At 38.9% G+C, this 26405-nt stretch overlaps 1 protein-coding gene across 3 annotated transcripts; it reads right to left on the minus strand.

The window, feature by feature from the left end:
- Positions 1 to 15678: 15678 nt before the first annotated feature.
- On the minus strand, positions 15679 to 24287 carry LOC148099913 (uncharacterized). 3 transcript variants are annotated; one of them, XM_087850191.1, is made up of 7 exons: positions 24002 to 24287; positions 22912 to 22975; positions 20161 to 21387; positions 18915 to 19937; positions 18208 to 18363; positions 17320 to 17412; positions 15679 to 16831 (listed from the first exon to the last, which is right to left on the minus strand). In XM_087850191.1, the coding sequence occupies exons 4-7, from the start codon at positions 19014 to 19016 to the stop codon at positions 16505 to 16507; spliced, it is 678 nt and encodes a 225-aa protein (XP_087706317.1). In that variant the 5' UTR covers positions 19017 to 19937; positions 20161 to 21387; positions 22912 to 22975; positions 24002 to 24287; the 3' UTR covers positions 15679 to 16504. The 3 variants fall into 3 exon arrangements, with proteins under 3 accessions (XP_087706317.1, XP_087706319.1, XP_087706318.1); XM_087850193.1 differs by lacking the exon at positions 20161 to 21387; XM_087850192.1 differs by lacking the exon at positions 24002 to 24287 and having other exon boundaries at positions 22912 to 23015.
- Positions 24288 to 26405: the final 2118 nt, after the last annotated feature.

Consider the following 26405-nt stretch of genomic DNA (forward strand, 5'->3'; position numbering starts at 1 on the left):
GCTCTACCTTTGTAACGGCGCTCTGTGTTTTTACCTCTAAATGCCCCCTCACACTAGCATTTAGCTTGTTAATGTAATTGAAGTCACTCCGAGGGAAGGTGTTATGGATGACGCTCTTGCAATGAGACAATGCTCTCTAATCTCCGTTTATCTAGAGGCTACTTCCCACCTTGAAAAACAGAGGGAGCGAGGAAATCCATTTAGATTTGTTGAAAAGATAATAGTAAAGAAGGTTTTTAAATTAAAGACATCCGTTATTTCAATTTATGTTAATGACTCCACAAGCACATTTTGAACTGCAAAACGCTCTGCTGTGTATCCGCGTATTATAAAATTAGATTTTGTTTGTTAATTGGCACTTTCTCTGCTATAATTTCAAATAAAGGGCTTATTTAAGTATCCTAAAAAGACGGCGATTACATTATGTCAGACTATTATGCCTCTCCTCTTCTTATAATGTTGCACGGCACTTTAAGGTTGATTAATAACAAGCAATTTTGCCATAAAGAGGTAGGACTACTGTAGCTATTGTAATTAACCTTTAAGTGTGATGGACTTTACCGTATATTTCCCATTTCTATTACTGACCCACATATATCACGCAGGAACATGCAGCTCTTCCTTGCGCGCACGGCCTCTCAGGAGCCTCGGCACACACTTTGTGCCCGATGACATCATATCCCCACGGGTACGTGAATTATCATGTTTTCGCCAGATCTTTCATATGTATTTTCTCTGCTGTTCTCGCACAAATGTATCATTTAAACCATTAGCAGCGCCTAGCTCTTTCATTAGAATGAACTATATCATCCCCTCCCCAGAGGGACCCGCAAGCCATCGGACTGTGAGAATACATTTCACTGAGTAGGAATATTGAAGGCAGCAACATGCCTAGGTAAAGTATTACTTAATTTATACTGCTAATGTATAACATTGATTCTCTGTGGGGAAAATAAAGGACAACATATTTTCAGAGCCCACATCATTAAGGTTTAATAATTTAGACCCAGTTAGCGTGATAATAAATATACTGGGGGAACTTAAGTGAGGGTTTTGGTGATGAATACAATTAGAAAACGTTGCACTTACATAGAAGAGTAATATGAATGGGGTGTAGAAATTAATTGGAGTAGGAGCAATGGTGTGGCCTGCGGTGTTTCACAGGAGGGATAAAAAACAGCCTATTTTTCCAAGAGCCCTTTCCAGAATACTAACTATCTGCTGCACGCTGGGTTTCCTTATCGATATCTACATACCTAACAAATGCCTGGCTTAAAAAAAGGAAGCTCCTTCTTTTCTTTTTCAAATGCTGGTTTGCACTTTGAAATGAAAAGACAGATATAATGTGCATTTGGAGAACCTCATTTCATGTTGTTTTGACATATGGCTTTACATCAGGCGTAGTGGTTCCAGTACATCATTAGCTGGGGGATAACAGGATAACAGCTACTGCTTTGTATACAGACATGGTATTAATTCATACAGTATGTATTAGCAGGACTGTGGTAGGTCTTTAGAGTAGTGAAGATTAAGGTGAAATATCACATTTAAACATGTGTTTTTTGAAAAATTGTCAACACTATCCCAGACAGTCAACATCTGGACGCAAAATGTTTTGTCACTTATTCAAGAAAAGAAATGTTTACCACACAGAAAACACTATGTCCAAATGAACAGATTCAACTTTCTGGGATTTCCTGAACTGGATGATTGAGCTTACATCAAGACACTGTTCCTGTGTCTTTTAAGAGGTTCTGATTAAACGATTTATTGTAAAGATCTTTTTGTGTGTGTCTATCTTTAGCTCATCCAGCTGAAGGAATGATGAGCTCATGCAATGGCAAGGTGTCTGTCATCCATCAGTCCATCCACAATTGACAACTGCAGTATCAGGATCTTTATCTAGATTGGTGCTCAAGGTCAAGGTCATTCTGTGGGTACTTTAAATTTTTCACAGACACACTCATTACAGTTTAGCCAAATACTTGCTCCTGATATACTAAAAAAAATCATGAAATTTGAAATGATGTGATAGCGTGAAATTGAACGTGCCGCACGTGTAGCATACCACTTTTCCCATGTTAGATGGACATGATCACGATATGGTTCTCTTTGTTGATTTCCGCAAAGGTATGCTAACTTTAATGATATGATTGATCCTGTGAAATGCTGATGCATTCAGATACTCCTGAACTGATCTTGTAGTCATAATACTACTGAACATTTTAATTTGGTAGTATACAAGCTGGATTTGTACTGGATATACCTGGATATAAGGTCTCGGTGGATTTCACTTCTCATAACTTTGTGCAGTACCGTCATCCAAAGACAAGAAAACTTGTCACATTGTTCTTGTACCTTAGGCATTAGTATAACCTGTGAATTATGAAAAATTGTGATCCTGAAGAGCTACTGCATCACTCATGTACATTTATTCATCTATTCCTTTTTGCAAAATTTCATATTCACACTCACAACATATAATGCAAGGGAAAGGAAGATGTGAAATGACATCTAAAACACCTTTGTATGTGCAGTTATTATCTTAATTGGAGCTTACCTCTGCTACTGTGGCTCATTTACCAACTGGGTCACAGGCTCACTTTGTTATACTTATATGTATATAATATTAATTAGGTGTCTTTAAAATATATATCTGAAATCAGAATATTTTGTATTTCCCAGCCATTCATTTCTTGCACTAGCAATTTTCTTTATTCATAATAAGTATATCTGATGATTGTTTTCTTTAATACCTGGTTGAGGACAGTGGTGCTTTGGTTAGAACTGTATTGGTCCTGGGTGTGAGGGTCTGGGTACTCCAGCTTCCTCCTACAGTCCAAGGACATGAATGGTTAAGGGTTATAGGCTATAGGTATAAATGTTTGTGATAAACTGCCTTCCACCTCTGCACCCCCACAACCCTGAATATTATAAGTAGAAGAAAATGGATGGATGGAATAACTAATTATTATTTAGTGGATGCTATGTCACAGAATAGCAGAAAGGTCGTATGATTGTTTCCTGTGGCTCACGTTAGCATATTCAGATGTGAGGTTTGGGTTTTTGTTTTTTTTGTCTAGTCATGTCAAAGTATGTTGATCTTTTTCTTCTAAAAATGATCTGAAACAAGGCATATTGCAAAATTTACTGGGCAACTGATCATTGTAGCTATAGAGCACATTCTTAGCTGTGGAGCATGGCAGACAGACACAGTTGGTGACTAACTAGTGAAAAATCTGAAGCATATGACAGCTTAAAAGGAGCAATTGTATTGCAGGGCTGGTAGAGAGCAAAAACTGTGTTTAAAATTGGAGTTACGTTTGCTTGGAAACATGACTGCTTTATAGAAATGTCACATTTGTGTTTACGCTGTCCCCATGTGCCTTGGGAAAAAGTCATTGCATGTTTAAAATGTTATGTAAAAAGTTGAATAATATTGGAAATGTTATTTTACAGTATGCACTTACATAGCAATGCTAATGTACATGAACTTTAGTGGTTCCTAATAAGGAATTTAAAAAATTAATATAAGGTAAACTTTTTGACGGAAACTTTTAATGTCTATTTTTCCTTTTTTGTGACCTCAAATATGTGAGGTACTGTTACACCACAAGTGGAAAAGTCACGTCACACATCCAACTATGTCCATCTTCTCTGAGCGGTTTAAGTTCTAGATATAAAATGTTGAACTGCCTTTATGTTATCCAAACCACTATTAACCTTAGTATTTAAAACAAAGACGATTAGTGCTTACTATAAAATGATATTCAGTTTGACTTTAACAGGTGCCTAAGGCTGCATAGCTGCCCCTGAAATTATTAGTTTACACACTGTCTTGGCAAATAAGCCTTTCCAAGGAGACTGAGCTCTGAGATGTATGCATTTTGTAACATTGATAATGCCCCAGCCAAAGACCTTGCTGTTCTGAAAAAAAAGATGGAGAGCTTGCAGGTTTTCTGAAGAGCTTTTCCACATCTAGTTTTTACACCCCACCGAAAGATTAATAGTATGCCGCCCTTGAAAAATGAAAATCAAAGGTATCAAAAAGCTCCTAGGGATTACAGCCAGGGAGTCTGATATCAAGCCCAGTTTACGCTTTATGATGTCATTTTCTTTTTATGGAGGAAGCAGGGGGTGAAAGCCCAAGACAGATATGGGTTCCAGGTTTGGGGGTAATCTCCCATATACCACAGTGCATAAATCTGCTCCATTGATCTCTGGAATCATGCTTCTATTGACAAGAGCTAGTCTCTCTTTTTGAAAAGTGATAACTGTGCAGGGCAGTCCCACTAAACATTTATGGATGTCATTCCTGCCTTGGTCTGGGCCCCTGCTCTGTAATAGCTTTTAGTGTCATGTAACACTCTTACGTGTGAGTGAATGCACAAATGTGTCTGAGACCCTGCTGAGTAAGTTTACGCTTGCCGTTAATCATTGTCCGAGCCAGCTGGCTTTAGCCGCTGGGCAGGTGGGCCTGTCAGGTTGGCAGCCTCAATCATGCATTACTGAAACCGGAGCCCAAAGGGATGGCCATGCCCCTGGTGTCTCTCAAGCCCTGTGTCAACTGGTGCTTTCCACGCGCTATTTTGACTGATATTTTAGATAACAGTAGAGTTTGTTGAACTTGCTCAAGAGCGGTAATTAAATCCCAATAAACTGACACATAAAATCGAAATGGAAGACCTAATGTTTTTACTTTGTCTCTGGTTACGTATCAGTGAAACATTCCATTAGTTGGATTAACTCTATAGCTCATGGAAGCAGATATGGTGTTTGAATGGCCTTGAATCTCTGAGTGCTGTTATTCCAGGCTATAGTCTATGATTTTTTTCTATGATTTTATTTTATTATCATCAGTCGTCAAGAAAACATTTTACTTAAAAAAAAAAAGAGTTTGAGCAAAGGTAAACAAAGAATAGGACAACAGTGAACTCCCAGAGCCGGTGCAGCAAACTGCATAGCACAGCGACCTGCAGTCTACTGCAGGTTTGTTGCATGCATTTAATTTAATTTAGCTGAATGACTGGTGTTTCTGTAGTTACAAAGAGTAAATGACAATGAGCACAGTGTAGTAAAGTGTATGTTGACTGACTTAAAATGTATTATTATTATTAATATCGTTAATCTTCTCTGGTATGCTTGTAAGCGGTGTAATTTTATTAGAAATCAAATGGCTCATCTGGCTTTCTGCCATTAAGTCAGTGAGTAGTGCCAGCTGCCAGGACTTTTATCTGCTCATCTCCTACCAGCGTCGTGTCTTCTTTAAATGACTGAACTTCTTCATGCTGACCCGTCTGCCACACTGGATTTGATTCGATGAAGCAGATTAACGGAGCTGCTGAAAGCATGAAAAATGTGACGACACTCTTAAATGATTTTTTTTTTTTTTTTGACACTTTGGGAGGTACGCTCATTTGTTTCCATGTTGAGAGTGAAATTAGAAGACTGATTGAACGGATATGAGAGATATTCTCATATAACCATCTAATCTTCTCAGCAAGAAAGCAAATTAGCATCTTTCCCCCAAAAAATATTGAGCTGTTTTCTTTTTCTTAAACCAAGCGATCACTTTGCAAACTTGCATCCGCTGCTTCACTTTTAGGCGTAGTTGTGCGCATAGCTTAACCGCCACATTAAAAACTCATCATTGCGTTTTTGTGAGCACTTGCGAAATTAGTAATTAAAGTCAGCTGTGAATTAGCAGCTCGACTGTACTGAGTGCTTGGTAGTTTATAAACAGCTTGAAAACAAACTAGCTTGGCCTTTCTTGAGTTTCACACGGCCATCAAACTGTCAAGGCTGGGATCAGGCATCTACCCTTAAGTGTCTCTTCTTCACCCCTTGCTGTGCCAGTAAATTCTCTAAAGAGCAAAGGCTTCTTTGCTGTAATCTTTTAGCATTACAATGACAGCTATCATCACTCTCCCCTTTCTCTCAGCTTACATGCATGTATTAGCTGCTCTTGCAAATCTTTAGGATCTTTAAGCCATATATTTTAAACAGTTAGGGGTGATGTGTCACTGAAGGGGAAATTATGGTTCTGCTGAGGCAGCTTGTTGGTGGTCTGTTGGCATCTACAGACGGACAGCCTACTTGCAGAGAACGTCTGTTGTCAGATGGGGGCAGTGTCAAAAATACAACTAGTCTGTGAGCTGCTCTTGCTTCTGTGCTTGTTGGTCCATCAGCCAGCCACAACTGCAATCCTGTATTTTAAGCATTACTTATTCTGTAATGATACACGTCGGAGAACAGTATGAATACATACTAGTGGACCACCTATTTCTCAGGCCTGAGAACTAGGTCTTCCTTCATCCTTAGTTCAACATACTTCTTTATAATTCATAAGAATGATAACTCCCCGTGTTCTTCTTGAATGTTATCCCCTGTGCCCAGTTTCTCTGAGAAACTTGCAGTGAAACTTGTGATCCTGTATAACGAGAGTTGAGGGTGCCACAAGAAATGGCCGTCATAAAATAAGGTGCTGTAGATTATATTGACAGCAAACACACATGCACTTTGCACACATGCTGTATTCACTTCACTCACAGCTCTGTTTCCAGTCTTCTCTTTAGAGCCGCATTCCTGTGGGCAAGATTTATAAAAACACCACTGACAACACATCCTGCTTGGTCTTTAAGAGCTACATAAGTGGTGCTGTGCTGAGGCCAGCTGGGTATTAATAGCTGGCATGGGAAAATTTAAATCATTGCGCTCTTACCAAAAATGTCATTCAATCCCTACCTCTACTTGTCAAGCTTGTCTCGAACTGTTCCGTAAATCAAGCCATATGATCTACCCCAGGAAATAGTCCAAATCCAAAGGCTCAGCAATTGCCAAATCAACTTATCAATCACACTCCATGCCTATCAATGTGAGTTGGAGAGTAATTGGCTTTCTGACAGACCCTGTGTCCTCCATGCTGTCCTCTATTTTGTAACTGGCATATACAATGTCCAGAGGTTTAATAAATACTCTTTGTGTCAAAGTCATTCATTAGCTGCCATGTCCTGCTGTCCAGCTGGTCACAACTTGAGTGTTAAAAGAGACGTTAAGACCTATTTTGAGGATGACCTGAGGGTCAGTTGAGAGAAAGGGCAAAGCGTGAAGGAAAGGACTGGCATTGTGCAAACATGGTATCGCCATGCAACTAGCATGGCCTTAGCTGTAATTTATACGGCTGACGGTCATCCTGATACACCAAAGATATGGAAATTGAAAGTGTATGCAGCATAAATCTGCAAGTTTGCATGACTTTATGACTCTAAACTGTGATGAGTCTATTTTAAGTAGAGCGGGAGATAGTTAGCAAGCTATCAAGTTATCGAGTTACTTTGGTTAATAAATACGGCAGCTGAGAGATGTAGCCCATAAATATATTTTCTTTCTCTTTTTACTTCTTGTAATCTTTGTTATGACTTGTGCTGTAGACTTTATGTCTTTTTAAACTTCCCATTTAATGTCACAGTTATGGTCTTGCTGTAGGTGAATGAATGCTTAGGTCATTCAAACAGGGGTGGAAGAGGTTAGTTCTTGGGTTTTTGTTTTTTTTTTTGTCCCAAATGTGACGGGGTCTGTGGAAAATGAGAGGTCATTTAAAATGCAGTTAGCACTGATGACACCCACAGGAATTGTTTACCTAAATATGATTTAGTGATAAATGAACTCGAATTTGTCGTCATCCACCGCTCCATGTGTAAATCCTCTTGGCATCGCTACTGAAGCGGTCATGAGCATAGGAACGAATTCCCTTGCTGGCGTGTGAACATCTGCTGGGCCATTTAGTCAGCTAATAGATCAGACTGGAAAGAGAGAGAGAGAGGAAAAGAGAGAGAGGAGGAGATGTGCAGGTGTTCCCGGCCAGAGCCAGAAGACATCAAACCGAAAGCCCAGGCCAAATCCACCAGAGCTCAAGCTGAATGACTCACAGCCTCTCGCAGATAATAAAACAAGCATAAAGTTTGCTTATGGTACAGGTGGGGGTATTGTGCACCATACTCAAGAGAGACCCGATACAGGGAAAAAAGGTAATTGGGTGCATATGGGAGGAGGTAAATGAAAGAATTTTGAGACTATCTCCGTGGAATACCTAATGGGGACAGGACAGAAAAGGAAATTAAAAATTATTCGAAGCAGATGGACTGTTCTTTGAGTTTTTCTGGGAAATTTATTAGTGCTGTGAAAGAAATGTGTCTGTTTATTTTGTGCTGCCACGAAATGAATGGCCTGCTGAGTTGTGCTTGCGTTAGTTTATGACTGCCTGGCCATTACTCATAATTTAGAATGCATTTGTTATCGATTCATGATTTACTGTGATTTATTGGTGCTTGTCAGTTTTCATTCACAACCCCACCACTTTTATTTCAGCGGCAGGCCCAGAGTTTATGAAAAATATAAACAAAGTTGGGTGATATGCGGATACTGTTTCATTTGTACCTTATTACATAACAGCCTTGGCTCGATTCAAATAGCGCCTCACTGTAATTCATTTGTTCCTGTTATTTCCTGATTGCCAACAACAATAAAGTAAAAAGTTGTACGATACAGTATCAGTCAAGAAACACTTCGTAATGGAAATGTTGATGTGAAAATGTCAAAACGCCTCCAAGTTCAGACGCTGTTTAAAGTTCAGTGTGGTCAGGTAGGAACATAATATTAACAGTTGATCAGGAACAGCAGTAAAGTATTATGCATATGTCCCAGGAGGATTTGTTAGGAAGCTGTTTTGCTCCTCTAGCAAGCATCATTAAACCTACTGGCTCTGGACTTCTGGGAACATAAAGGTTGGCACTATTATTAACCCAACATATGGTTCAGATTTGGAAGAAATATCTCAAGGATTAAAAGTCTCCAAATATGTACAAGAGGGTCAGCTCAATCTGTTGCACCTGCATGCGTTTTGTTGTAAATTTCGGCCTACTTATAGGTTAACCTTTAATTTCACAAACATGGCTGTTGGAACAGGATTTCCATCATACTGACTGCCGTCTCAGTTCTGATTTGTTCCCCGTGAAGAACAAACACTGCCATTGATACAAAGCAGCTGATACCAGGCTCAGCCAGTATCATCAATCACCGGCAGAGCCAGCAGTTTCATACTTACAGTTTATAGAAAGGTAAATTGTAGATAAATGTGTGCCAAAGTTTGCCATCTGCAGACAAGGAAAATAATAAATGCTCCAAATGTAGCACTTGCACCATTTTTCTTTAGTGGGTTTTTTTTTTTCTCATTTCTGTAGGTCTTTTGGTTTGTATATTTTACATTTCAAGCTTGAAAAATATTTTGTTAACTGACTCATACAGCCTGCTTATACAGTTTTCAGAAGGCTGTGCACCTAATAAAAGCTTGCTGTTTCATACTGTTTACGTCAAAGAAGTCAAGTAAGATGAATTAATATAAATGTATAAAAATTTTGTCATTTTGCAAATTTTGAGTTTTTGTTTTTGGATTTAAATGCCTTTAACACAAATAGTCCTTTGATACTTACTTGCAGTGGGTTATTCTTTGCCATTTTTTCCTAAATGAGTGAAGTTGCTTGGCAGTCATGATAATAGTTGATTGAATTCCTAAATTCTGCTAAGCAAAGGTCTATCAGTGCTTCCTCTCCTGTGATCTTATTTATGGGACACAGTGGAGTATTTGCCAAAGGAAACATGAACTATACTATATTTGTACAATAACAGTAACATGTTTTGAACATTGAACTGAAGGCATGGAAGCTATGAATATTATTCTAATGATATAAAATCTGCTTTTTATCATGATGTCGCCTTGTGTAGCACTTTCTGCAGGGATTAGAAAAGTGTTCTGTAAGTGGAGGTTAATAGTTATTCTAACTGTAGAGAGAACCTTTAATGTTACTATTAATTAGTTTTACTTAAGTCATAGATGATAAAGACCTTTAAAGAAGACCAGGTTTTAAATAAGAAGAGAAAATATAAATGGGAAGCAGTCTGAGTGACGGTCAGTTCTACTTTCACGTTTAATTCTAGCATTGTTAGTGAATCAGTGTTTTTGGTGGCTTTGTCCATGTTTTACCACCTACATCATCGTCTCTCAGCACCATGGTTATCCATGTGCCTTCAATTATCCTTCACCTCTTTTGTTAACCTTTGTGACAAGTATTCAGCTGCAACCTTTGCTAGGCACAATAATACAACTTATTAGTTCAGGAAGTTTGGTGGCACCTCTAAATTTCAGCCTGACCAAAGCTGTTATAAAACAGAATAATTCAAAACCGTCACACAGGTGCGCACAACTTTTAAAAGCCACAAAACGATTAAGAGACATTAGCTTTATTTTTTAGCTAGCAGGTGATATAGCTTTAAAATATAGAGACCTACAAAACATATTGTAGAGGATATTGAAAACCAAACCTACATGGCAGCATTTTGAAGTTTAACCCCACAGATATTCAGGAAGTGGTTTCCTCACATTCTGCCTCTAATGGACCCACTGGAGTAGACATGCCCACTCAGTATAATAGTTGCAGCAGATTTCAAAAACCATTCCAGAAGTGGCTCTCTGCTAGGTCTATTTTTTCCTGCAAACTGCACAGAACAGATGATTATGTCAGGAAGTCAGACACAGAATCCAGCCTGTGTTCAAAAGAAAACTGGTGCAGATTAAACACCGCTTGGCTTGTAGTCTTGAGTGCTTTGAATGGTCACTAAGACTAGAAAACACGACATGTCGCGAGACACCCACGATGGGTGCATTTGCAAACTTAGAACTTCTACTCTTAGCAAATATTCCTACATTTCTACGTGTGCTGATCTGAATGGCTAGTTCCTTTCAGCAAGGCGCCGCAGATCTTTAAGTGTGACACGGCTACTGTGCATAAAATTCAGTCGTCATTCATTGCATTATTTGTCTACATCCTTATGTTTCCTGCTGTGACATGTTAACACATCTAGTACGTGCAACTACGTGCAACTTGCTTGATGTGTCTGTGTAAGCTGGGAGCCTTATCCACAAACTACTGTGCATCTAAAAATGAAAGGATAAGAAACAGACAACCTCACTGTAAACTCAGCTCTGCAAGTTATGGTGAAGTTTGTGTCGAGCTGCTAAGATAACAAGGTGGATACTCTAAGCTATTGCTTACATCTATAATTCTGGGTGAGTTGTGAACTAAAAGCAATGTGTATACACCTTTCTTAGCACCAGATGTACTGTTGGCGGTATCAGACCCTAAAGAACTTTTCATTTCTTCATAGATTAAAAACACACACACACACACATAAGAAAACAAGAGACATACAGAGATGTCTCAGCCTGAATCATTCACCTCCTCTTCATATGTGCCCCTCTGAGCTGCAGGCCGAGGAGGGAGATATGTTGTGAGAATTGTGAGAACAAAAACAATTCTCACCTTTAGATAAACAAGAGGCATCACCGAGGCCTGCTCCCTTCCCGCTGTGTTGAGCAAGCAGTTCCATCCAAGACAACCAGGAATTCACCCAACAGTGGAGTTCACCCACTGTCAGTATAAATAAAAAAATAGATCAAATGAGTTCTGACAAAGAAGTGCACACTGGGATTTGATTTCTGTGGGCACGCATGAAAAATGGAATCAATAGAAAAATAATACAAAAATAAAAGAAACTAAGAAACCATAAACTTGTTTGCATAGTTTTAAAAAAGCTTTGTTTTCTTACCCCATAACAAAACCATCTGAGTATTTTTTTTTCTTTTTGATGATGAGACCCTAAATGTCGTGCAGACTAAAATAGATTTGCTCCTTGGAACAATTAATCTGACAATGGACTTCACTTGAAATAAAATTTTATTACAACCAAATTAATTTGGATAAAAGTAAGATGCAGCCCAGCGGTTTGACTCGTGTGATAATCTCTGAGGAGGCAGACATTCGCATCACTGGACTGTGCCCGTTTCATGTGGATCTGAACCGAGCCGTACCTTTGAAGTCTCAGATCCACACAACTTACCGAATCAAACAAAATCCTTCCCGACAGCTCAAAAGCCTTTCTGGATTTGTCTGAGGTTAACGACGCTCCGCGAGATGACACATGGTAGAGGAAACAATTGCTTCATTAGCAAGTAGCAAAATAGATTCAAGAAGACCTCGTTCACGCAACTGAGAGGGAATTAATAGGCTCCACATTGCTGACTGAACTGAAGTAAATTAAGTTCATCGCTGACAAAATCATTTGATGGTAGAGCTGCTTCTCTGTGTTTTTATAGGTCCTTGGCATCGATGAAGCAAAGGGCAGTGAGTGTTATGTGCAGATTGACCCCCATTAGAATGTAAAAAGATAAAAATTTGTTTAATTGAGGGTAAAGCACTAGAGAGGTGTTAAATCAAAGCATAAATTTGATTGAACAGATGTAGATTTAGAGACAAAGACAGACTATGGTGACTCTGCAAGCCATTTATAATAATGCTGCATTTAGAACTAATCTGTATGTTGTGGCAGTGGAGCTGCCACAACATACAGGAAAGAAATGATAGATAGATAGATAGATAGATAGATAGATAGATAGATAGATAGATAGATAGATAGATAGATAGATAGATAGATAGATAGATAGATAGATAGATAGATAGATAGATAGATAGATAGATAGATAGATGTCAACTAGTGCAAGATGAGTGCATGCATATATTTTAATGTACAAGAGAAGACAACACTGAATGACTTGTCTGTTAAATACTTTTCAGATCCTTGATATATCTTACTTATTGATTTTTTTTTTATCAACGTTATTAAAACCTTGTAACGTGGTGAAAGCTATCAACTCTACTGTAAACACATGCACAAGGTTCTTCTTCTGCTCCATGTCTGAGAAAGCAGCTGCTCAAGGTGTGTTTGCTGCTTCCAGCTGTCAGTATGTGTCATTTCACATGGGCCTCTGAGGTTTGTATTATTGAAACACACCTGCTGTTGCACCCAGTAAGAACATGTGACGACAGATGAACTAGGAATGAAACTACTCCTGTTCTTATTTTGATGTTTAAAAATGCATGTAATGTAAAAGGTGTTGCACTCCTCTATGATGACATCAGAGTTCTGTAGGAGCCATAAGATCCACTGCAGGACTCTTTTCTCTTCTTGTCACTGAGAGTAGACTTCATGGCTGGTTACAGGAGGATTTCTTGAGCAATCCAATGCCTCCCCAGTGGCAATAAGAGTTGGATAAGAATCTAAACATCTCTCACATTTCTCACAGTACTCTTCATTTGACAGGTGGCAAGACGCTCAACTTAAAGTTAATGTCAGTGTTGATCCATATCTCCTAGATATATTGTATATAGATAAACATGGAACAGGTTCACCTTAAAAGCTGAAAAGTCCATAATATGTCAGCACTGTAATGTGATAAGTCAACAACTCCAAAGGTAGTTGGCAACAAGATTGAATCATTTTAAAAGCAGAAGCAGTCTAAACCTGAGCTTAAAATACTTTGCAAACAGGATATAGACTGAAATGTAAGGATAGAGACGGTAGCCTTGTAGCCAACACTATTACTTGGTACAATGTTACTTGCATTAAGTTAGCTTAAATATTTATATAACATTAGCAAATGAAAAGATCTTAGCCTATGGAACATAACTGATTTCATGACAGCAATGGCCAGTTTTCTCAAAAAATGTAATCATAACCAACTTATCATCAAAATCTGGGCGGCGCTATTACAGCAAATGTCAACGCGCATAAAACTCAAGCCTGTAGTGGAAACTTACTGGCCACAAAGTGTGGGTTTGGTGATCGCCCATGCATCTCTATTCACTCCCTAGCTAGCTATCTCGCTAATGTAGGTATTACTTTCAACCCAGCACATGTCTGAATTCATGCAGTACAATAATGCACACGCTTACCACTGTGAATTTGTGCAACTTAGTCAGTTTTAGAACAAACTCATGCTAGTAAAATAAAAAAAATGTTTAAAATTATGAACACTTTTTTTTCTACACACAGGACACAGAATGAACAGCAGGTCTTTGCACAGTACCAGTCCTTCTTGATAAACATCACAAAAGATATGATGAGCCCTCTCCAAAATCACCAAACTTTTCATGCATGCTAATTTTTTCTCAGTTCACTCTACATTTTCAACTCTATTACAGATTTAATCATTTGTAAACTGACAGTTTAGAGTAAAGTCTTGGCTTCAGTGAAGTTGGAAACTATGACAGCAAGCTTAACCAGTAATTTGTACAACCTGAGATTTGACATGACATTACCAGGAGGTAAAATTAGCTTGGCATTCTGGCTCCATTATTTTGTAGGTATGTGTGAATGAAGCCATGAGGAACATTAACATAAAAGTGGACTGTCACAGGTAGATGATGCCCTGGAATGTCATTTTTCCTGTATTAAAAAAAAGGATTTTCGATAGTAGATAGAGCTGCATGTGTAGAACGTGACAGGAAGTTCCCAAAGGAGGCTAAAATTCTAGTTACAGTATGTGTTCCCCACCCAACCCACTCACAAAGATGACCATTACCACCTGACCCTCCCACTCTCTTATAATGAATGAGCGGCATGCTTGAATTGAATTGGCATGTCAGCAGGAGAGCAAGGCTTAGCTGTTGTAATGGATGCCAACATACTTAACCCCACCATTTTAGACATTAGCTTCGACCACTGGAACTCCTTCTGGAAACACTTTTCGTATCCAGCTCGGCTCTTAGCCTCTCCCTCCGACGCTTGGCAGAGAGGGAGATCTCATGATTATACCGGCTTTTGTTTTTATCCCCACCGTGCTTTTGGATTTCAAAGAAGTTCAAGATGTGGCAGACAGACACAGAGATGGAGAAACAGAGCAAAGGTGCAAGAGAAAAGGAAGCAGAGGGGAGAAACAAGACTGAACTGAGAGGGTTATGTAGTCAGGATGGAATCTGTCACTCAGCTTATTGCATGCTGATGACTCAGGGTAGTTTCGGCTGTAAGCAGCTCCTGATTTATGGACAGTCGGTGAACTCCTGCGGCCAGAGAGGTAGGGAGGAGAGGGAGATCGCAGCCCTGCAACTGCAACGGGGCCTCCATTTTTTTCCCCAACAGGGCTGGTAGAGTGAGAGAGAATGAGTGAGAGAGAGAGAGTACACTCTAAGAAATAAAACGTTGGATTTAATTGACAAAGTTAAGGCAATCTTTTCCACAAAACCTGGTCAATTAAACATAAATCAATATGGTTGTTATCTGCAATTTCAATGGTGATGTATATCAGAAGTGAAATTGTTCATTAAAAGCAACAGCTTTCCTTTCATTGTTACTATTTAACACCATTAATTAGAATTTAAACACCTTGTTCATTTTATTAACTGTATTGCTTTAGGTTCAATTGACAATATTAATTTGAATTTAATGGCACCATTTAGATTGTGCTTTGGACCTAATTAATTTGATTAATTATGATTTAATGAATAGTTTCATCTATATGCTAAATGTTTAGGTACCAACAAAACAAGTCTAGAAAGGTTCCTGAGTTGTCATCTATACATTGTAATTAGGTGTTTGGACCTTTCAGAGGTCTTCAGCAAAGGTCTAACACTTAATTACACAGTACAGGTGACAACTCAAGAACCTTTTTACACTTGCTCACACGTTACCATTTAGAACATTCAAGATTTTTGCACTTCAATAGAAAACTCTTACACCAAAGCTTACATAAAGTGTAAATGCAAAAAAAAAAAAAAAAAGGGTGCTGCATCAACAACTTTATTTACGGTAAGCCTTAACAAGGCAAAGCTTCTACAGGGAACAACACCGCATAAGGCAATATTAAATGCTTAAAGTGCATGACCAAAATTTAAACACTGGAAACAACTTTCGAGTTTCAACAAAGTGACATTGTAGTGTGCCGTAAGATGTCAAATTCAATACAATTGGTGATTAGTCAGATCCACAAATTTACCACAGAAACTTAAAAATCACTGTATAATGCAATTACAGAAAATACTTAAGTGACACAAAAAGGTAAATCTGGACAATTTAGTCCCCAGTTCCAAAAATCAGATTCAGAATTATAAGTTTTCTATTATATAATAAATTTTACAATAAAAGAAATGCATAAAGCAAATCTCAAAATATTCTTAATTAAATCTTAATTAAATTAAAAGTACAGGTGACAACCTTAGAACCTTTTCACATTTATAACACTCAAGATCCTTGACCTACAATGGAAACCTGGTACACGAGAACTAATATGAAGTGCAAATACAAAAAAATTTGTGTTGCTTTAACAACTTGAACAAAAGCCTTCAATGAGGCAAAGCTTAAACAGGGAAACAACACTGCATAATGCAACATTATATGAAGTGTGCAAAATAAAATGTAAACATCTGAAACAACTTTCCAGTTTCAACTAAGTGACAGTGTAGTGGCATTGGCATGTGGTAATGGCATTCAGTAAATCTCTTAAATATTAAAAGCTATGACAAAATATTTATAAACAAGGATCAACATATGCATATTTATAAACTTTTAAACAGTAAAACAGAGCACTTATTTTGGGGGACATTTCGATCTAGAAGAGTCATTGCGTCTCCTTTTGGCAGAGTTTGTTTTTCAGCACTTGTATTTTGTTAGACAGTTTTTTGTCTTCCAGTCCCATGAGCACCTTCTGGAAGAACTCAAATGTGTAGCGAAGTGGCTTTGGGTAACTCAGATTGAGACAGTAAATTAGCCCAAACAAAAGTGCACACCCGCTCGCCACATCGAGAAGATCCGGCAAGACGGTGCATCTCTCGATAATGATGCCAACATCTTCAAGGGAGTCATCAGGCTGTGCTCCTTCATGGATTATTTTATAAACACCCAAATCCATCCTCTCGAGCTCTTCAGCTTCCATCACATTGACATCCTGAAAACAGGAAAGACAGAAATATTTTAAATCCGTTGTATTTTGGTCATCGCATCATCTATTCACTCCATTTTAGTTAAAATGGTCCACACTACCCTAATTACACATATCTCTGAATGAGACTGAGGAGAACAGACCAAAGAAAAATGTGGATTTAAGACTATCACCAAATAAAGACCAAGAAGAAGATACATGAAACATGGACAGAGGGCAGAAGGAGTATGCATTAATAATATTATCAATATTCTGCTGACCAAGGTTATTTTCTTTAGTTTTGCATAAAACAATTTAAGTGAATGGAAACAAAATCCTAGTATTTCCCATGCACTTTATTGTTGGAAGCTAATTTAAAGAAAACTGATTGCTGCCAGATCAGGAGAATGCCTGGGCTTGTTTAGAAAATACACTTTTCAACTTACAAAACTCTGGGAATTATGACAGTCAAAATTTTACTGAGGGGTGGAATATCCCTTTAAAAATAAACTTACCATGTACTCTTTGATGAGATTTTCAGGGTTCTCATTCAGGTATATAATCACAGCTTTAAGGATGCATTCACGCTTCACTTCGATTCGGGAACTCTAAACAAAACAACACATGCAGCACAATTACTTTTTTGAAGTTTTTAGAGACCCCCACAGAACTTAAGTCAATTTTTATTGTTGTTTAACCAATTCATAATTGTTTCTAAGTAATTTTAAACATGCTTTTTGCAAGCAAGTAGTATTTTGTGTTAGAGAATGAGAAGCTTACCAATTCATTCCCATAAAGATGATAAGTTATGAGTCCAATTACACTGATTGCGATACATTGGGTCATGGAAAATGCAGCTTTAGCGTGGTGTACCACCCGAATAAAGGAAGAAAAGTGTTGTTGCATAGGAGTGTTGTTCAAAGGAATCAAAAACATTTTGATAGATATTTCCAAAAATTAATGACAAAAACTACACACTGTCACGTTAATATGAGGTATGCGGGTTACCACCACATTTGCAGTATTTATACCAAGTTTGAGTGAAAAAAAATAATCTATTGTGTCACTGAGTTGTGGCGAAATGTGAAATGTCCTCTGCCTTTGTCTTTTCTCAGTGTAGCTAATTATTCCTTTGGACAATTAATGAGTAACAAAAAAAGAAAAGAAAAAAGCTACAATGCCAGCAGCGGCACTTATGGCCTCTAGGGGCATGAGTTACTTAGTTCTGCTTTGTGTCAGGACCAAATCCAGAATATAAGCCAAAAGCGAGATGAGAAGTATAACGCAAGAGAGAACAAGCAGAAAATGACCCAAGAAAGTTAAAAATACAGGTTAATAACCAGACCTGAGATCAACCTGCAACTAATCTATTAGTTACAGAACATTTTAACAAGACAGAATACCTGTGAAATTGCAGACAACGCTGCTGTGATCCGCCGCGCTGTTTCCCCTCCTTTTTTTCGTAGAATCTTCATCAACTGGTCAGAGTACTGGTCAAGACTGCTCATGAATGTGGACAGCAGTGGAACTGTGGTGATTCGGGTGAACTCCGCATTGATCTACAAAGTTCAAAAATACAATTTTTAAATAGTTCAGCTAAAAACAGGACTAAATCCAGACCAAACCTGATCTAATCCCAGACAAAAACTTCTGGTGCTGTCCAGGTTTGATTTAAAGAAAAAAAAAAAAAGGGGAGGGGGGGGGGGGGGGGGGGAATCGATTAATCAGATGGGAATGTGCAAAATCAATTACGATTACAAAAAAAAAAAAAAAAAGATTTTTAAATCGACAGAAAAGTTATTCCAACATGCCACCCAAAACATTTATAGATGGACCGGCAGAGTCAGGTGGCTGCAAAAGAGTGCCTCACCCATGCAGTACGAAAATCACAAAATGCACAAATTTTGCACTTTAGTTGTAAAAGGAAACTCTGACGTGTATCATGTTAGCAACGTCCTGTTTTCCCAAAATTTTTCGTTCCATTGGAGCTGCCCTTCTCACAACACAATTTAGCTGCACTAAGCTGAAAAGACATCAGCTCGGTGACATCAGCTTTGTAGCAGTACTTTTCTGTTCACGGACAGTTTTTAACCAAGACTCAAACTCATACCTCAGGTACTTTGAAGAGGGCCGGCCATCTGCTCTTGAACTCTGCGATGAATGGCATCTCTTCAATCACCTCTCTTCTTCTGTGTGCAAATGTCTTATCCATCTTTGATTATTTGATCGTTGTTTGTTTTCTTCACCTCAATCAGTAGTGCTTGTCGTTCTTCCTCCAGACTTTTCTTCGTTTCTCCTGCAGGGTATTGTGGTAAAAAGTTCACTTCTGCTTTCCGTGGCTTTTTGACGTTGTTTCGACGTGGACTCTTCTCTCGTTCTCTCTTGTGTTGTAGAGTGTTTATTGCCACCTCTGGGCACCCTATGTTTCTCAGTGTTGTCCGGTAATTGGCCATTTTGTATTTTAGGCTTACTTTCCAGCCTTCACAGCCCGTCACAGATCCGGTCTCTTTGAGAAAGGGATATTTTTGAATTAACGCTTTAGCGACATCATCAATATCTCCACTTGATGGATAAACTTTGTATTTTGCAATTTCTGAGGCCAACATATCTAATATGTCAGATTTGAGTTTTGGGCTCGGGTCTAAGAGAGTCCCATTGTTTTCATATTCTTGCTGGGCTCTGTGTAACTGAAACTCCACATCAAAACTAAACTTTGGTATTGGAAAGTTTAAGGGCCATTTCCGCAAGCGAAGAGATGAACAAGAGGCACTGGAGTCTGAGGAGGAAAGGATGTCAGTGTCTGGCAAGGATGGTGCATCAAACTCTGGTAATGTCTCTCTGGAGGCAGCTGTGGGTGCTGTGGTGGGCACAGTGGACGGCGCAGAGTTTAAATTAGTGTAAATTACTTTGACTGTACTCTTGTCTTTAATGTCCTCAGTTGTGGTTAGATTCATGTATTCATTGTTAAACTCAACATCTCTATATTGAAGCCTGAAATCTTCAGTCAATCCAAACTGTCTTTGTATTTCCTCTTTTAAAATGTCCACTGAACCAGGGATTCCAGAAGGAAGCATCAACTTGGATGAATTGTCCACTCCAAGTATCACCCTCAAAGTAGCAGCCATTCTTCAAGCTGAAAAACAAGACCAGTGCATAGATTATCCATAGGGATTTTTTTAAGAAATACTGTCCAGCAGACAATATTTCTAAATACATACATAGATAATTCCTGGATCATGAAACACTACTCAATACAGTCTAAAGAACATGACATTTTTATTTGTAAAAAATACACTTACTTGTTGCCACAAATGTTTGTTTACCTAACAATGAGTGAAAACAAATAAAACAATTACCAATGTGAATATATCTTTTTAAGGTGACCATCCGCAAGTGTCCCACTTCATAGTCGCATAGCGGGTATGGGTCGGCCAGCTCTGTTATGGATACAACAACAACATCTGTTGTTGTTTGTAGGTGAAAAGCTCTATAGTGCTCCATGTACCATGAATTTAGTCTTTTCAGAATAAGGAGGGTCTCTTTTTTAATAATGCACAAATGTTGAATTTCACAGAAATCTGGTAGCCCACCACATGATCCGTGCACAACAATCATCCCCTTTTTGTACTGAATATTGTTCACAAAACCGCCAGTGGCTAAGTTAACAGCAGTCACGTCTGGATGTTTGTTAGAGATACTTTTCACAACATTGTCTTTAAGGACATCCAACGGCACTTCTGTCACGCGAGTAACATCTGTAGAGTTTTCATCATCAGGACAAAGCATTCTATACGCAACCATTAACTGATGTTTACGAGCTAAAGAGCCGGCTATGTTTCTGAAGCTTTTGATGTTCCGAACAGCCTGTTTGAAGAAACTATGCTTGGCCTCAAATCTCATCGTCCATAACGAGACAAGAGGACCAAAACATTTGATCATTTCTGCATAGTGCTCAATAAAGTGGTGTTTAGGCATCAGTTTTTGGTTAGGAAATAGTTGTTGGTAACGCTTTCGGTGCTCTGAGACCTTACATTCCAAATATGCAACAGATTGAAGACTGTGAACAGGAGCTACTACAAGCTCGACAATATCTTTTAAGTCTAAAATAACCAGCCAGGCTGGTTCATCAGCAGGGACATTTGGTCCAATGATAAAAGGAAGCAAGCGAATAAGACACCAGTTTTCGTGTGCGTTACCCCCAAGAGAACGTCTCTTCTTCTTACTTACAGCTTTTGATAACACAGTGGGGCGATTAGTTTTATCTCCTTCCTTGTAAGGAAAAGAACGAATACGATTGTTCAGTTGTTCGAGAGAAAAATACTTTTTTGACACGAGAAGGTCAATACACTGGGCCAACTCGACAGGAACGATTCCTTCAAAGAAATCGTGCACAATGTCGGGAGGGTAACCAGTAACAACATTAAAATACGAGAGGTTATCCGTTAAAACACACGATTTTCTTACACCTAAACAGTTCACACCTTGTTCTTGAGCAGTCTTGATATGAAGCCGATGATTTTCCTTTGTTCTTCGTTCAAATGATCCTGTCTTTACCTCACACGTATTTATATCAGAAAGCTGGGCTGTACAGAAACGACAAAAATAATTAGCTGAAAAATTCTCCACAAATCCTCCAAGCCCATGGGCCCCCAGATTATCAGCAACGACACACTGAACGGTACCCTTGATAACCGAACCAAGGAGGGGCACGAATAAACCTTGCTTCTCAAGTCTGACTAAATCACGCAGCAGAGGCTCAAGTACTTTTTCATAACCAAAAGATTTAATTAATTCACTTTTACACAACAGTGCCAAGTAGATTGAAGAAAGGGCTGAGCTGCAACCAGAAGGCAAGTTGCCCAGAATCCAATAAACCGCACAAAGTTTATGTTTTTTGCGAGATGTTCCTAGTGGGTTGCACACTTCAAAATCATCAATATATAGGCATAATGAAATTCTGAGCTCTTCACTTGAAAAAAAAATATTATTCTTCTGATTCTCACCGTCCTGAAAACATGTAAGCAGTTGTGAATTTGAGTGACTCCTTTTATAGTTTTCAACTAGCTTTCCGACAATATCTTCACGTTGAAGTAACTGCTCCAATAACTTTAGTAGTGGAATATATTGAAAGGTTTTTTTTTTCCCCTCTAGAACATTTTCCTCTAGAACATATTCCTCTGGCTCAACAACATTAAACTTTTCATAGTAAAACTTCTTGCGCTTAAATGTTGTTTCGAGTGATCCTCCTTTTGCAATACTTCTAAGTAGTGGATTTCCAGTGTATAATGCAGTGCACAACTCATTCACTAGTGATGCACTAACCTCAATATTATGCTCCTTGAGAACAGCCAAAGTTAAGCTATTTGTTAAGGGTAAAGCAGAAGTAGTGAATAGAAAATGTAGCCCCTCGAGTAAATTGTCAATTGCTGATGTTGGTACATGTGAAAAGATCTCCAACTTTAACAAAACCAAGGCAAGGTTTTTAACTACAGCTTCCTCCAAATTTTCACTAACTACACCAGCTTCACAATGCAAGTCAGAGGGCCCTTCATCTGCAGACTCCTCAGAAAGATCATTTTTACTTGTAAATTCAGTTCTTTTCACTATTTCATTTTTGAAATCTTTTAGCGTGCATGAAGAATGTTTTCTACTCTTGTGTGTCTGGAAAGTACCATATACATTAGTTTTGAAAGAACAATTTTGATAAACACAATCTACTGTCTCCAACCTCTTGAGATGTTTATTAATATGGAGAAAGTATTCTCTGCTTGTTGATATGTGGCTTTCAGGACAAGAAGAACAAGTCAAAATAACATGTTCTACAGTGTGAGAGGGCTTAGCAACATGTGCACGACTTAGATGAGTCCTAAGACCACCCCATGTTTTGAAAGTACAAGGACAATGACTGTAAATGCACGGATATGAGCGTCTCAGACCAAGAATGGAGTGTTTAAGTCTCAAGTGTTTTAGAATTTGGTACCTTTTAGATACACTTAAAGAGCAAAGCTTACAACACCACATTCATAACCTAAAAGACCAAATAAGAGAATTCAAAATGTAAAATTGCGTATTAAGGAAAAAGTAAATAATATGAAAGCATTAGGTACCTTCAACATGCACTTTTGGAGCACAGCTCAAATCTCCGCAGCTCCAAATTCCACAACCAGCAACCTGAGAGAAAAAGAAAACCAGAAAAAATTAATCGTGTACAGTGAGACACAAAGGGGTAGCACAGAGATGGTCTAAACTTAAGAACAATCCTGTTTCTTTTAAAATTTATTAATAATAGAAGTTAAATTTCAAATGCTCCAAAATTTCTATTACTCATTTCATAAATCTGTTCCTGTGAGCACGTTTACCATTATATACCGGAGCAGCCCAGTCTGAACGTGACCCACTTGCCCCCAAAAATAAAATCAAGTGGTTAGTGCTCCGTTTGTGTCGGTTTGTGCTGGTAAAATCATCGTTTGTATCGCTAGGTGTCAAAGATATTACACTTTTATTTAATAGGTCATTCAGAGTCCCCCCCCCCCCCAAGCAACACGAAAATGGCCCAAAATAGGTCAAAACATGCCACAAAATGCTCGGGTGCAAGCGAGCGTTTCCTACGACGTCTACATCACCCGGACGCTCACTCGCGCCCGTGAGCACGGGGAGCGTGCTTGACGCCCGTGACGTCATCGCGAAAAAGTAAAACATTAATAACTGGAAAACCGTAGCAGCACAAATGTTAATTTTAATGGCACAAACAAGCACTAACCAAGCAGAGCATACTTGATTTTATTTTTGGGGGCAAGTGGGGGTCACCTTCAGAGGTCTCTTTGAGACTCGATGCGCGAAGATATGCAAACTACGCAGTTCGCGGTTCTCTTCAGTGAAGCAGACGAGTATGGACTCGTCAACAATCACTGCACATGTATCCCAATTCTTGTTCGGGCTAACGTTCTCCTAACTTGATAGTGCAATAAAACAAATAAAATAAGTGTGCTATTAAGAGTTCGAAAGAAATTTTAAACGCAAATGGGACAATATTCAGATGTGCAGTAACGTCTAATATGCAAATGAATGTTTCCAATGCTAGCAAAATGCTAACCTATAGAACACATACGGCCCACATATTTACCGGAAAAATATACGGCATATATTATCACAAAGTACTAGTTAAATTATATTCTATTAAAAATAGGAAGAAATTACCTTAACTCCAACGGATGAATCGTGATTAATCCCTCTTTCCAGACATGTGGCCAAAGCACACTGTGGCGTAGATAAAGAAGGTCAACGCGTATGCGCGAAGATTTTTTTTCATTCTCTGCGCATGCTCAGAAAGGATGTGGAAAGGGCTCTTTGGATTTAATTAAATGTGTTCAATAAATTGGAAATATCAATATTATTTAACATTAAAACAGTTTAGAATTAATTAAATCAAATTTAAAAATATTAATTATACCCATAAGATTAACAATTTTAAGTATATTGAACATAAAACTATGAATTAATTTTTACAAAGCCCATGTTTTATTTCTTAGAGTGTAGGCCCCGCATTTTTCCTCATGCCATACTGCTTTGCACGGCAATTAGCTGTGTCCTCATTTAGTTTGCCCTGTCCCAAAGGGTAATGAAAGTCATACATCATCTTCAGGGCCAGCTAATTATCCAGCTCAGTTGCAGGTAAGCTTTGTAACCATGAGAAGGCCCTGTCGCCAAGATATTTATTGCTCTTCCAATAAGTGGGTAAAAAAATACTCTCTTGAAAGGTTGCCTGTACCAAGCACCTTACATCCTTGACATACCTTTTTCACAAATGTGCTAGTCAACGGGGAAATGTCTTCTTTCCACATAAATCATACGTACTGGTGCGGCAACAAAACGGTCGACCAGTGCGCTGCGCGAATGCTGGAAACCGGAGAACATAAACATTTTGAGGGTCAGCAGTCTGTGTTGATTTACATGTGGATGGCTAATGAAGGAAACACAAGTGAAAGTAAGTAAGTTTGGCAAGGAGGCTGCGCCTGCTCCTGCTGTTTCAGTACCTGTTGTTGAAAGACACGTATGTTTGGATAGTACCACTCAGCTCTGAAGGGCATTGCAGTTTCCTTGTCACACTAAGTATACTTATTTGGATAACAAACTGAGCATTTACACCTAATCTTGACTCGCTGTTAATGAAGACAAAATGTTAAATCTTGTGGATCCTGATTTCACATGGGAATAATTATACTTGTTTATGTGATTAATTTTCTTCAGTTTAGTTTAAAAGCATAGGACAAATTGAAGTGTCCTCACTGCAGGATGCAAAATGACCAGAAAAACTGGTTGGTTAATACAAAAAGCCTACTGCATTTGTTCTATGTGATATCACATGTGTCAAATTGTTAATTGTGCAAATCACTACAATATCAGACAGAAGCTGCAGGTACATGGTGAGGAGATAGCATAGCATGCACTGCCACCCTGGCTAAGGTGACATGGTTAAACTTGTGTGATACCCTGACATGTTTGTAGACTAGGCTCACATTTGCTGTCACCTACATATACCGATAGAGAATCTGTGTTGGTCTACTGATTGTGTGGCCCTCATTTCTTTCTGCCCCCACGCTATTATCTTTACCCCACCATCCTATCCGCTTTGAGCCTGGCAGCTAGTGCAGTCTGGGTATTGGAGTCTGGAGAGTGCGAGGTGAGAGCTGGAGGCAGAGAGGAGACTTATTGTCAAGGTTATGCCTCGGAAGATGATTGATGCCAGGCTGGGCTTTCCTGTCAGCCTGTCAGGAGGCAGGAATGTTTAATGTTCTCATTATTGGTTACGCTGTTGTGTATATTTCTCTGTCAGCGCCGCCGAGCCATCTGAACTGCCAAAGCACTTCAAAGGCCTGCAGGTCATTTATCTTCCCCTGACGCTCCCAATGCTCAGCCTCAGCTGAGTGCCAGTGATTTGTTATGACTTGAGAGCTGGCTGACAGACAGGTCCTCTGAAAGGAGGGGGGGGCGAAAAAAGGGATCCTTTTTGTCACACTGTGAAAACATCAATGTTCCCGTAATGGGCTACAACTGTCAGCGGAGGCCAGCACCTGACAGTTGTGTGGCCTCACTAATTTGCAGTCCTGGTGACTTGCACTCTTCCCAGTTTGGATTCGGTTGTGGTGTCACACACACAAACAGCCTGCCATCTGTTGTTCACCATTTCAGGAAAGGGCGGCAGAAAGAGGGAAGGATATGCTAATAGAAGGTGCTTCGTCATTTCAAATTAATCATTAAGGCTGCATATCCTTTCTTTCGAAGCCAAGCAATGAAGAGAAAAATAACTCTGTCTCGAACAAAGACAGGGAGGAAGACGTGGCTCGGAAACACTGTCCAGAACACGGGTGAAAAAAACAGAAAAACAGCAAAGAGAGGCAAAGAAGAGAAGAGATAGAGGAAGGATGAAACGGGGAGGAGGGAGGTCTTAGAGAGGGGAAGAGATGAGGCAAGAGGGGAGGAACAGGAAGAGGTAAGGAAAAGGGGAGGTGCAGGGGTGGGGAGAAAGAGGGAAGAGAGGAAAATCAGATCTTTGTTTCCTTTCCCAGGCCATGACATGATTAATCGTTTTCTTCTGATCTAA

This window comes from Neolamprologus brichardi, chromosome 13 (assembly GCF_056152115.1).
Source record: "Neolamprologus brichardi isolate AB-2024 chromosome 13, ASM5615211v1, whole genome shotgun sequence".
Classification (NCBI taxonomy): Eukaryota; Metazoa; Chordata; class Actinopteri; order Cichliformes; family Cichlidae; genus Neolamprologus; species Neolamprologus brichardi.